The sequence below is a fragment of the Volvox carteri genome, assembly GCF_000143455.1.
Source record: "Volvox carteri f. nagariensis unplaced genomic scaffold VOLCAscaffold_67, whole genome shotgun sequence".
Taxonomy (NCBI): Eukaryota; Viridiplantae; Chlorophyta; class Chlorophyceae; order Chlamydomonadales; family Volvocaceae; genus Volvox; species Volvox carteri.
The window spans coordinates 585,598-597,660 of NW_003307610.1; the positions used below are offsets into that span (position 1 = coordinate 585,598).

At 54.1% G+C, this 12,063-nt stretch overlaps 2 protein-coding genes across 2 annotated transcripts in view; both read left to right on the top strand.

The window, feature by feature from the left end:
- Positions 1-734: 734 nt before the first annotated feature.
- On the top strand, positions 735-6,922 carry VOLCADRAFT_98053 (uncharacterized protein; the record flags this gene model as incomplete). Its single annotated transcript, XM_002956930.1, has 11 exons — positions 735-902; positions 1,051-1,147; positions 1,639-1,876; positions 2,350-2,470; positions 3,146-3,193; positions 4,185-4,250; positions 4,448-4,473; positions 4,871-4,939; positions 5,552-5,642; positions 6,083-6,148; positions 6,743-6,922. 11 exons carry the CDS (start codon positions 735-737, stop codon positions 6,920-6,922), a joined length of 1,170 nt encoding a protein of 389 aa, XP_002956976.1.
- Positions 6,923-9,483: 2,561 nt separating this feature from the next.
- Positions 9,484-12,063, top strand: part of VOLCADRAFT_98054 (uncharacterized protein) — a gene marked incomplete at both ends in the record, with an annotated part of 6,152 nt that continues 3,572 nt past the window's right edge. Inside the window, 2 exons of the mRNA XM_002956931.1 lie at positions 9,484-9,666; positions 10,688-10,800. Coding sequence (XP_002956977.1) covers positions 9,484-9,666; positions 10,688-10,800 — 296 coding nt within the window. The remainder of the gene's footprint in view (positions 9,667-10,687; positions 10,801-12,063) is intronic.

The following is a 12,063-nucleotide window of genomic DNA, read 5'->3' on the forward strand; positions in this document are numbered from 1 at the left end:
AGCCACCACCAGGAGAGCATCATCAGTTTCTAAGGCAAGTGTCTCTAAATTAATCGATGAAATGCCCTGATGTATTCTGGGTTTTAGGGTTTTGGGTAGCCGCTGTGCAGCTGACGGCAGCAGCACTGAGTTATTGATGCGGCAGTTGGACGTCGGAACTGGAAGTAGCCGTGTTCTCAGGCAGAGATGCTTGGCACAACCGAATAAAATTCTGTGCACGGTTCGCTCTATGTTAGGGTTTAGAAAACTCGGGCAACGGGGTACGGGCTTGATCGGGCTTCGGCTGGAGAATTCCTCGAAAACATTTTGATGTGGACCACATCGCCAATCCTTACTATCAGTTGCTGGTTAGCGCACCAGATAACCCGTTTCGGGGATTTAGGGCGTTTGTTTACGGTGCAGCCACAATGAACTCGGCTGTTCAGTAACAAAGCCTGGCAGTCACTACTTTTGACAACGAATGCAGTGTTGGGGAACCTCCGCACGTAGCTTCCATTGCTCCAGGAGGTGCGAAACTCCGATGACCATATGCGGCGAACGGTGTCGCAGGGCTGCTGGAGCATAAGCTTCACCCCTACAATTCCGTTAATGCGCAAATTCACCTCGTCGAACAGGTCCTTGTCCTCTGCAGCCGTGTTGTCCGTGTTGTCCTTATCCATTCGCCCCGACGCATGTGCATGTGGTGGTACGCACCCGCGATGTAGGCGTGCCGAAGACGGAGCGGCCGCAGCGCGATGGTAATTGCGACACCCAGGGCGGCGCTGCTGCTGCTGTTGGCGCTCCAAGGTCTCAGCTGGTTAGCAACTCTAGCGCAAGCCGAAAGAGAAGCGATTTCATCGGATCTGTCCGAGATTGTTGCTGACCTGACTAACAGGCCACATGACGATGTGTTGCAAGTTAAGGTACGTGGGGGTGTCGCAGCCGTTGTGGTGACAATGTTGGACCGTAATCCGGGGGGAACGAAGCTCGACCCGTCGCCGATACCTGTCAATTAGTTGCACCCTGCAACTAATGCACCATTCATCACTCGCCGCCTTTAGCTGCGCACAGGAACCGGCCGGCGGTGGCGACATCCATTTGGACGAGATCGATCTCGACGACCTACCTGGCGACGCGGGGTCCAGGAAGCTGATGTCGAGCATCCTCGGTGCGCATCCTTGTAACTTGTGCCGTGCAGTCTTAATGGACGGCACCAGATCTAGAGTGCTGCCTCTTGCTATTGCATCTGCTCAGTGTGTTTAAAGGTTAATACTGGCCAAGTGGTTATTGGGAAATAAATCCCCTTCCGGAAGACGGTCGTCGCTAGGAATACATTGAGATACCTTTCAGTAACCGGTTGGTTGCAATAGGACATAAGAATAGGCCGCAGCCCCCACTGGGGGGAGTGACCACTGCCTGAAAACTCTGGATGAAGGCTGCGATGGTTCGCGGAGTTCTGCTTGGGAACGCGTTGCCGTATATAGAGCCAATCAGAGTCAAAGTTGGTGAAAGCTTGCTCAGACGGCTTATCCTTAATATGTAATTCAATATCCGGCTGCTGCTCGAAGTAATGATTGGCGTACCATTCAGCTCCGCCTCGTCTCACGTACCGCCGTACCCACTTACAGCCGCCCCGCCCGGCCCCATGTACCTGCTCAGGGGGCCCCCTGCCCGGTCTCACGCTCATTCCGCCGGGATTCCCCGCTCCCAAGCCGCTGTCCGCGGCCAGCCTCGGCCTCATGGGCCATATGGGAGTCCTCGGAAAGGTCGGGGCCTCGGAACTCGCTTTCGCCTCCTACGTGGTAGAGGGGACGGACCCGGTGGCCATTGCGCTGCGCCAATTGAGCATCGTCGCCATCGAATCATACGGCACCGCCGTACAAAACTCCATCCGAAGGTAAGCCCTTGCGCTTTCTGCATCCGTCGGTGATCGTGTCGCGTGTGCATATGTATGTATGTATGTATGTGCGTGTGCATTGGCATGTGGTTGGATGTGGTTGGGCTACTTGCAGTGAACTAAAGCTCTGGATGCTGGCTGTGTGCCGGCCTGCGGGGGCCCCTCGACACCTCTGCCACTGCGCTTGCGCCTTGACACCGGCATTTAGCTATGGCATGTATATTATACAGCAAGATTCACTCCTCAGCGGTGTCCGTCTGCTTATGTCCCTGTCTATTTGTTTACCTGCACATCTCTGTCGATGCATCTGTTCTTACGCACAGCTGCGTACCTTCATATATGCACCTGTATGTCTATCCTGCAATAACTAGTAAGCAAGCTCGCCGGCATGCTGTCATCGTCAGTGTTATTACCCGGCTGCGTGCGCATGCGACCCCTCATGACGCATGACATGACATGGCATGGCATCGCAGGGCTGTTGCCCGCATAGACGCGCGCCTGGCCCGCTACTCCTCGTTCCTCAAGCGGGAGGCCAGGGCGCTGAAGAAGGCAGATGCGCAGGACCTGCTGGCGGCCGTGCAAAGAGAGATACGGGTAAGATGCGGGGGCATGCATGCATGCATGCATGTGTGCATGTGTGCATGTGTGCATGCATGCATGTGTGCATGTGTGCATGCATGCATGTGTGCATGTGTGCATGTGTGCATGTGTGCATGTGTGCATGTGTGCATACAGCGCGGCTGCATACAGGGTACACCATGCGCGTGATGGCCACGTAACCTACGGCGCCTCCGTGCCGTACGTCCTGGCCTCACCATTAAGATGCCAACCAGACCCAGCCATGCGCGAGGGTTGCGCTGGGAGAGGGTTGGGAAGGCGGAGGAGCCCAGAGCAGTCAGCAGGTTAGCAGGCTTGAGAAAATATGGCGATGAGGAAGGACGCAGATGGTGTTCATCACGGCACGTTGGTACGTGGTGCTGTGCTGTGTGTGATGTGCGGCGAGTAGCCTCACCTAAAATGCCGGAAGCATGGCACAGAAGCACGAAGCGCAAGCGAGCACTTCTCCTTGTCATCTTACAACCTGTATCTGGTCTCCTCATGCGCCATCCCGGCATCATAGGATCCCAAGGTGATCCATTTCATGTCCCCTAAGCGGACGCTTGCCTGGCTCATGTGCCGACCTACGTACGCCTGCCATGGCTACAACCCTAAAACCCCTAAAACCCCTAAACCCCCCTAAAACCTGTGTATGACCGTGTTTGGTCGCAGATGCTGGTGATCGCCCGGGCTGCACTCAAGGACCTCAGTGCGCGGCAGGTGCGTCGGCTAGGGTTCTGTTTTCGGGGTTTGGGCGAGGCCCCCCGGGTTTCGGGGGGCCTAGGTCCCCGGGTTTCACTGCTGTCAGTCAGTGAGTCAGTCAGCGTCGTGTCTCGTGATGAATTTGCTTTTCGTTGTTGTCTCAAAATGTCGGTTACCCAGCCGAAGCGACCGGTTGGGTTATAGCTAGCCGGTCGGTTACCGACCCTTTTATGCCATAGGGGGAGTGCGGTGTGCGTGCACGTAGCGGTGCATGCTGCTTCTGCTCGTGCTGCTTTGATTGCTGTGCGGGCGCACGGTTTCCTCGCTCTTTCCTTGGACTTCCCTGGACTTCAGCTTCGCCACACTCCGCAACTCCTGCATCATGTCAATTGCTCCAGCACTTCCCTCCTTGACTTCTGCTCCGTCTTACGCACATCTCAGACATGTATTATTCTCCAGTTCGACTGGCAATGGGGAACTGGGTTCGCGCATATTTCCAGAAGGCTATAGATGCTCAGCCGTTCATGTGTTGTTGTTGTTGTTGAGGCTGGAGGCGGCACAACTGCACTATCCCGGGATTTGCATTTGGCGCCTTGGCAGCAAGTGTATACACCAGATTCATCACTCCAATGCCGCCGGCCGCCGCACCTGGCCCTCGCAGCTATCCATGATAATTAGCATATAGTACAAACCCGACACCGTTCCTCCACTTGCAGCCAAGTGCCGTACAGCCTCCCTGCGGAATACTGTGAGACGACTGCCTGCACCGGGGCCGAGCTATTGTCGGCAGCCGACTACCCTAGCCTTTTGTCCATTATTTGCAATCGTAATGCAATTATGGTTTTTACAACGCGTGTCCCGGAATCCTTCGCGGCCCCCTGTCTGAGCACACGTGGTTCAAGGTAGCAATAGCTTAACAATAGTAGTAATACGCCAAAGTTGGAGCCATGCATGCACGGGTGTCAACGAGTACATCAAGGAACACCCTGCCTGCCGTACTGCCGTACAGGTCGCGTACGTCAGGTTCCTGACGTCCGCGGCGTCTTCCTGGACGTCCTGGTTCTACGGCATACAGGTGCGCGCGGGGACGGGTCCCATGTGAAGACTTCAACCAACCTTGCCTCCGCACGCGATTAACTTCGTAATTACTACACCAGCTGGTGACACCTCATCACTCCTTCCGATGCTTTCTGTCTGCTTTCGCCCAAACCAATCAAGTTCCGGTTTACAACACTCGTGATGAACATCCAATTCTTCAACGATGCCGTACAGCTGGAGCTTAACCGCGTGCTTTACAAGTAAGAGTAAACGAGCCGTTGTATGAAGTTATAAGCGGCAGGGAGGGAATGGGAAGGAGGTAATTCTGATTCCTCGTAATGTTGGTGAGCAACTGAGATTCGCCCACCTGTTGGAAATGAAGCTCTCGAGTTGTACAATCCAGTAGTGCAGCACCACAACAGTATCACACCGAAATTAGCTCCGTTGGACAGCGACACGGAAAGGAAGCTCTTTATGGCTGCGAGAAGCTTAGCCGACAGCCTCTTTAGCTGATGCTGCTCCTCAAGCTGAGGGTCACTTTCTTGCAATTTGAATCGCACGCATGAGATTATAATTCCCCATTCATTGACATCCACCAATGTCTTGACGCGAAATACGTACGATGCCTCCTTGCCTCCTCGGAAATACGGCACGCAGCCTGGGCGATGTCACCAGGCTTGTGGGCCTCCTGCTGAAGCCCTTCATCGATGCCTGGAAGTTTGAGCAGTAAGTGACCCATCACCGTGTGTGTCAGTGTGTTTGCCAGTACACCTTCGTACATGTGTGTATGTATGTGTGTTGAGACTGACCGCATCATGTGCATGCCGCTCTATGTCAAATGTGCTGCTGTATGTATGTGCCTTCTTCTTTGCGGTCGCCTTTTACTGGAGATAGGAGGTTGAGGTCATGCGCGTCCAGATGTAAATACACGAACCGCCCCCCTTCTGTGGGCTCAAGATTGATTGCTTTTGAGATGGGGCCACGGCTAAGGGAAGGAACTGTTATATGTGTGTGTGTGTGTGTGTGTGTGTGTGTGTGTGTGTGTGTGTGTGTTACATGGTTGGGGGTGCGTGACCCCATACCTGTAAGACTACCCATACGAGCCGAAGGCCCAAGGGCAATACTACAACGCCTAAAAGCCACGGAGGAAAGGAAAACACCGCACATCAGCCCAGACTAGCGTCCAAAGGGGGTAATAGGAACTGTTATATCACGACTTTTCCGGAAAAGAACCGATCGGTGGATGCTGATCCCGTGATTTACCCAGGATACTACAGGAACCTCTCCTCCCGTCCTCACCCACCACCCTCTTGACAACACTCACATGCCCGTATGCAGGAAGTTCTTCAACACGCTGTACAACATCATTTTCAGGGCGTATGTACGGGAACGCAACCGCCTGACGATCACACCGGTAGCCACCCTCATGGTAGGTCCAACGGACTTGACGGTTAGGACTGCACGTGCGCGTCCACCATTATAACGACATATTAGTGCGCATCACCACGCGCAATGGGGTATGCGTTTCGTGCGGGCGGTCTGCCCACACTATGCATGTCCGGTACGTTCCTGCGCGCTTTCTTCTGCTTCTTTTCAATGGCATGCATGGGGGTGCGAGTGGCTATTTCCTTAAGGATAGCTTGCGCGCTCTGGATCTAATTGGGACGGATCTGGATCTTTGTAGCCCCGCTTGCTGTTGCATGTTAAGCTTCCTTACCTGACATGCGAACTAGTTTTGACGGCATCTCCACAGAGCGGGTTAGGCTAAGGTAAGGCAGCTGTCTCCCCGTGGTGGTGGGCACACGGCTCCCTCCGTTGCAACAACCTCGCCTTCGCCTCATTGTTATCCCGTCTTGGACTGCCGGACAGTATCGCTTCGGGAGCGGCAAGAACATCCAGTTTATGATCGACAGAGTCACCTCACTCGCGGAAGCGGTAAGTGCGGCTGTAGTAGTAATAGCAGTAGTAGAGTGCGGTGTGTGTGTGTGTGGGTGTGTGTGGGTCTGTGTGTTAATCCGCTGCTTACAAGAGCAGTAAGCGGAATAATAGTCCCGCCTTAACGAACCGAGGTCCCAAGACGAAAAGGATGAAAAAGAACAGTAGTACTTATAGTAATAGTGATAGTGGTGTAGTGGTGTAGTGGTGAGGTGGCAGAGGCCTGAGTGTAGTAGGTGACCGCCGAAAAGGCTTGCGTGATGTTGGAAATGCGCTTGATGGTCTGTGTCGTACTGTACGACAGCTACTACACAGGCGGCGACGTTAGGAGCTAAGCGTGCAACGTGATCTAGTCGCGGGCTCGGGCCAGGAGGCCGTAGCCTTGCCACCCACATTGTGGGGGCCGTGACCGGTGTTAAAACATAACAGGGGGGCCAGCAACATTCAGATGATGCCATAATAACTTTCGATTGTAGTTCTGAAAGCCGAACCCCACCCGCAACTAAATTAAAACTCTCAACTGACGTGTTATCACCGATCAAACATCATTTTAAATTGTTTGCAAACCACTCATGTATATCTGGGCGGATGCAGCTGGGCGCTGGTGGTAACGCGGATGCGCTACTGGCTGCAGCCAGAAGTGCGCGTGACCAGGTGGCGGCGGCGCTGCAAATGCCAGCACGCTCGGCCGCTGCAGCAGCAGGCCAGCAGATGCCGGCGTTGCAGCGGCTGGCGGATATGCTCCGAAGCCGTGTCGCCGCCGGCGGATCTTGAGCAGTCTAGCTGACGGAGTTGCAGCAGCTGCAGGCGAGTACGTGGAGGATAACCACCATGGCATGCATGCCGTGTTGTGTTGCAGTTGCCTGGTGCCCTTTAGCCTGCTGGACGCGCCTATTGCTTACTATCTATTAAAACTACGGAAGAATCGGGCCCAACCTGCGCGGCTGCCTGCTGGGCCGGCAGTTGCGGGCGATGGAAGGATGGTCCGATGCTGGTTTTGCAGCGGGGGTTGCCTAAAGGGGGTCCCTGTTGTGCCCAACATACAGGGTTGCGTATGGGGTGTGTGTATGTGTGTTACACCTATATAGTGCGTTGTCAGCCTTCTCAGGCGGCAGCCAGCAGCAGCAGCAGCAGCAGCAGCAGCAGCTCGTGAGCAAATCCAGATAAGTGACGGCATACATAGAGAAGCCGCCTACGCGATCTGTGGTGAGGCGGGAAGAGGCGGCCGTCAAGAGCCACATCATTGACGGTGGTGCAGCTTTATCCACATGCCACAACCAGCCTGTGAGCTATGAGTTATTTCGGGGCTGAGTAGAACGATAACCAGGAACAGGATGAACCCCATCGTCTGGCCGGCGGCGGCGGCAGCCAGTAAAAGGACGAGTGAGCAAGGAACAGGCGATTGCTTCATGGCTCGTGTGGCCGCAAGGAGAAATGATATGTGGCAACAAAGGAGCAGTAGTATTCCTCACCCATCGAGCGAGCTTAATGGCATGTAACAGGGCTGGCTAGCATGTCTCATACTCCGGGTTAGCGCTAACCCGCAGTAGAATTAGACATGTACACGCACACAGGAATGAGCTTTAGAGTGACAGCCGGGAGGAAGCAGCGTCGCGGGGATCCGTTGGTGCTCTGGTGGACCACCGCGCCGCAGCTGTCTATCGCAGTGAGCTGCCTGTTAGGCTTACGTAGACCAGTTGGTTTAAGGGCGCCTGGTGAATGTGCGTGAGGATATTGCTGCTGACGGGAATATAATAATACAGCATGGACGCATGTTCGTATGTACCTGTTACCTGTTACGCTGGCTTCGTGTATTTTCTAGGATGAAAACGGTGTGAATGATAAGTCTTGGGCTGTAAGACATCAAGTAGGGATTACTCATCATGTTGATCAGGCCATGGGGGTGGCGAGGCGGCGGGTCTGGTGGGTGAGTGTTCGGCTCATGATTAGCTTCCGTGTCAAGTACGGTCAAGTGGCATACGAAGTTATGTTCTCCCTTTCCTGTTAAGCACGGGTTAAGAATCTACGACAGATGACATAATCTTTTGCTCATACTCTGATTTTCTGCAAATGAGTGAGCAGTCAGCGGACAGTGCGAACCTTCACTGATCAGCCGGAAATCTCCTCTTGGGTAAAAGAAACAGGTTTTTCTGTTCCGAACAGAGAAATAATAATGAAAGCACGGTACAATCTAGCTCGAAAACTAGCTACCTCGATTTTTGCAATTAGATAGATGGCTGGCGGTGGCTGCGAGCCGCATGCATCCCACCAGTTCACAGCTTAGGGTTTATGATATAAAGAAAATCCTTATTCACGCCGGCATCTAATTGGCAGCAGGTCATAGCAGGGTGTGGCGCTGCAGCAGCGAGTAGGTTCGGCACTGCTAGCGGAAAACTGAGAAAAAAATAACACACATGTCGCCGACATTTATTCTTTAGTATTTAGTTCGCTTAGCAAATGAACTACAAACTTGCGACGCACCTGATGAGCAAAAAAAGGGTCTAAAAGGGTAGGAATAATATCTATAGCCATACACCTGGTTTTGACTAACTGCTTTGCTTGCATATTGGCTTGTAACGAGGCTGTGATAGAGAACATAGTTGCTGGCTGCAATGCCGAGGACAACGAATGGCACTCGAGCTAGTTTAGGAAGCCTGATTCGAGGTCCGGCGTCTTCCCCCTTCAGGACGAAGCAGCCCGAAATGCAGGACAGCAAGCGATGCGAGCATCAATGTATTCTTTGGTTGGATGTTGCGGAACAGCAGGAGCGTCATCGTGTGTCTGTTGCACGCACCTAGAGGCCACATCGATGACGTTCCTCGACCGAAACACCGGAGGGGCCGAATATTACTGAAGTCGTATCAGGTAGGTAAAGATACGAACGCCAAGTACCCCGACCGGATTTCCATGATCCCAGATTCTTCCCAATAAAAGTCCCGGTCTTTTGTGCTGCCTTACTGTGTATTTTTCTTTTTGCACTGAATTGCTTCGTTAAGTAGTACGTACGCATGTTAGGAAATTATCGGGAATTGTAACGCCAGCTGTGAACGTAGTGCATTACTGTGCATTCTAGTGCTTTCTTGTCGGCTCACTTTGCAAGCCAGGAAGGACGACTCACGCGCGTTCATCCGAAATAATTCATCAGCAAGGCAAAGCAAAAGGCAAGGCAAGGCAAGGCAAGAAATCTCACGTTTGAGGCAGTGCCTGCATGCATTTCATTTGGCCCATACGCACCCGGAATTTCCAGCATCGCTCGCTTCCTAACCGGCAGGCCGCGTCCCATTAACCTATCCGAAGAAGAAGAGAAGGCGGCGATGTATCACCGCCAGCGGCTCATGCGAACCGTGGGCAGCAGCAGATGCTCCTTCCGGGCGGCGGCGTTCCTGGCGCTGTTCGCGTTCCAGGGGCTAGGCTGGTGGGCCGGCCAGGCGTACGGCGGACTCGGGGGCTCCTCCGGTGGCAATGGAACCGAACAGATGGGCCCGGAGCAAAGGAGTAAAGCGGAGAGCTTCGGGAAGGTGAGCAAGTCCTTGTAGATACATACATGCATTATTGTTTTATGTCTTTACTTATTTGTCCTGGCTGGACACGAGAGGAATGCGCGGTTGGGTGTGGTATGCTTGCACCCAGCTTTCAGTCTTTGTGCGCCCGCTACCCGGCTTGCCTCTACATGAAACCTCCGCGTGCCGCAACCATTGTGGTGCGCGCCGTACGCGCTGCATGCCTGTATACCCGTTACATGAGTTTTCCCTTATTCAGTGCTCCTTACGGATGTACGGATGTGTACGGATGTGTACGGGTGTGTCGTACCCCAGGAGTACGACGAACTGTTGGCATCCCTCGGAGAGCACCACGGTCCCGCTCGGAAGCTCCTTAGCTCCGTCGCGGGTGGGTCCCCCTGGCGGGTGGGGGGAACCTTATTACCGGACGGTCAGGTTGGGCGGGGCCATCAGGTAGCGGTATTACGGGTAGCTAACATCCTAATTGTGTTGTTCTTGGTCGTTGCGACTAGCAGCTATCATACAGTGCAGCACACACATCTAACAGAAACAGACGGTGCTCTGCCAGCGCCCTGCCAGCACCTCAAGAGGCCTTTTCGGCCGCAAGCTACTCCATTGCGGGGTATGACTTGTACAAGTCTTCCGCTGGTTAGGTCATCCGGTTGGCCCGTGCAGATGCAATGCCCGATCCTCTCAAAGCCAAATTTCCTCACGCCGGTCGTTGTGCTGCTTCGGCTTACTGCATTTGAAGGCAAAGGTACCGGCGGCCTGGCCCTGTCATGCATGTGCGCGTAATGAAGGCCTCCGCCGGCTCGCCCATCTGCACCCTTTACCTTCTGCCGCCAGTACTTACCAAGATGCATGCGTATGTTTGTATGTATCTCTGTGTGCCGCCTCTGTTCCAGCGGGCCCGCTACCCGGACTTACCTTCATACCTGGCTTTCCGGCTGCCGGCGGACTGAGTCCCCCGGGGCTCACGTCTGAGGCCGCCAGGCTGCTGTCCAGCATAGGCGCCGGTCCCGTGCTGGCGGCCGCGCAGGCGTTTGAGGACTACGTGGTCCTGGGCCAGGACCCCGTGGCCATTGCGCTGCGGCGGCTCAGCATCACCGCCATTGACGCGTTTGAGACTGCCGTACAGAACCAGATTGCAAGGTGGGCTTCAGGCCTTTCATAGCGGGATTCCATTGGATATCCGCGAGCTGGGGCGGAAATAGAAGGCATCGAACCCTGGCGGGAACCGGCTCGGCCTATGAGCGGCATGTTTAACATATCCATGCATACTTGCACGCCCGTATTCAAGTGCCTGGCGGTCTCGGCGTATTTGCATACACTATCGCTGGGACAAATTAACCTATAACCCCATGTAGATGACGCTAGCTCCTTGCACGTGGCGCTTGTGAAAACCCCTACTCGGCCTACGCATCCACTGCATGTCTTGGAAGCGGCGGTGCACAGGGCATATGGCGGCGGGACCGTTATGATGCCCTAAGTTCCACATTCCCCTTCTACATTAATACGCGCGGCTCGGTTCGATCATCTTAGCAGTCGTGCTTGTAGTCAAACTGCTATATAGCACTGGTGGCTGTTGAAAAGATCTCTGTAGATGCTGTGCGTCGAGATGTCCTCAAATTTATTGTGCTTGTGCGGCCTGTTATGTGTAGCATTTCCTCGAAACAACCACCTTTCATGCCATGATTCCAAACTGCGATGCCGAACCCACATCTCACCCACGTCGTCATGATGCTCGCCCATTTCCAAAAACCTGATAAGCGTGGCGTCAGGGCGATTCGAAATATTGATGCGGAGCTCGAGCGCTACGAGGAATACGTGGGACGGGTTGCGGAGGCCCTGACTGACGGCAACGTGGACAATTTGGTGGCGGCGCTGGAGCGGGAAGTGCGGGTAAGAGCGAAGCAGGAAAGACGCAGAGCAGGAAGGGATTGTAAAAGAAAGAGATCGGGGGGATAAGAATTAACGTTTTGGGGGGTTCACAGGCACGGTTGCATAAAAGATAAGAATATAGCGGATTTGTCACGGGGGAGTTTGCAAACTCCCCGCCAATTGGCGCTGATGGTGAGGGTGAATGGGGTAGCATGGCTGCGTATGGGTTTCTGGACGGCTGCCAGTATGTCAGCTTGTTCCTAATAGCGTTAGACACGTGGTCAAGGTAGAGCCACTGAACAGGAACCCTCTGCATTGCCTGATTAAGTCCACGCGGACTCAAAGCGTGTGCTTAAAGCGTCTTTTTTCAAAATGGCGACATGTGCCCTGTTTTACCCAGACCCGTTCCCATGTACCGATTGCTTACATCCCCCATATACACATCCTCCGCAGGTTCTTGTTATCGTGCGTGCTTGCCTGGAGGACATAGGCGCTCGAATGGTGCGTGCGGGCGTTGATCGATTTGTGGTCGGG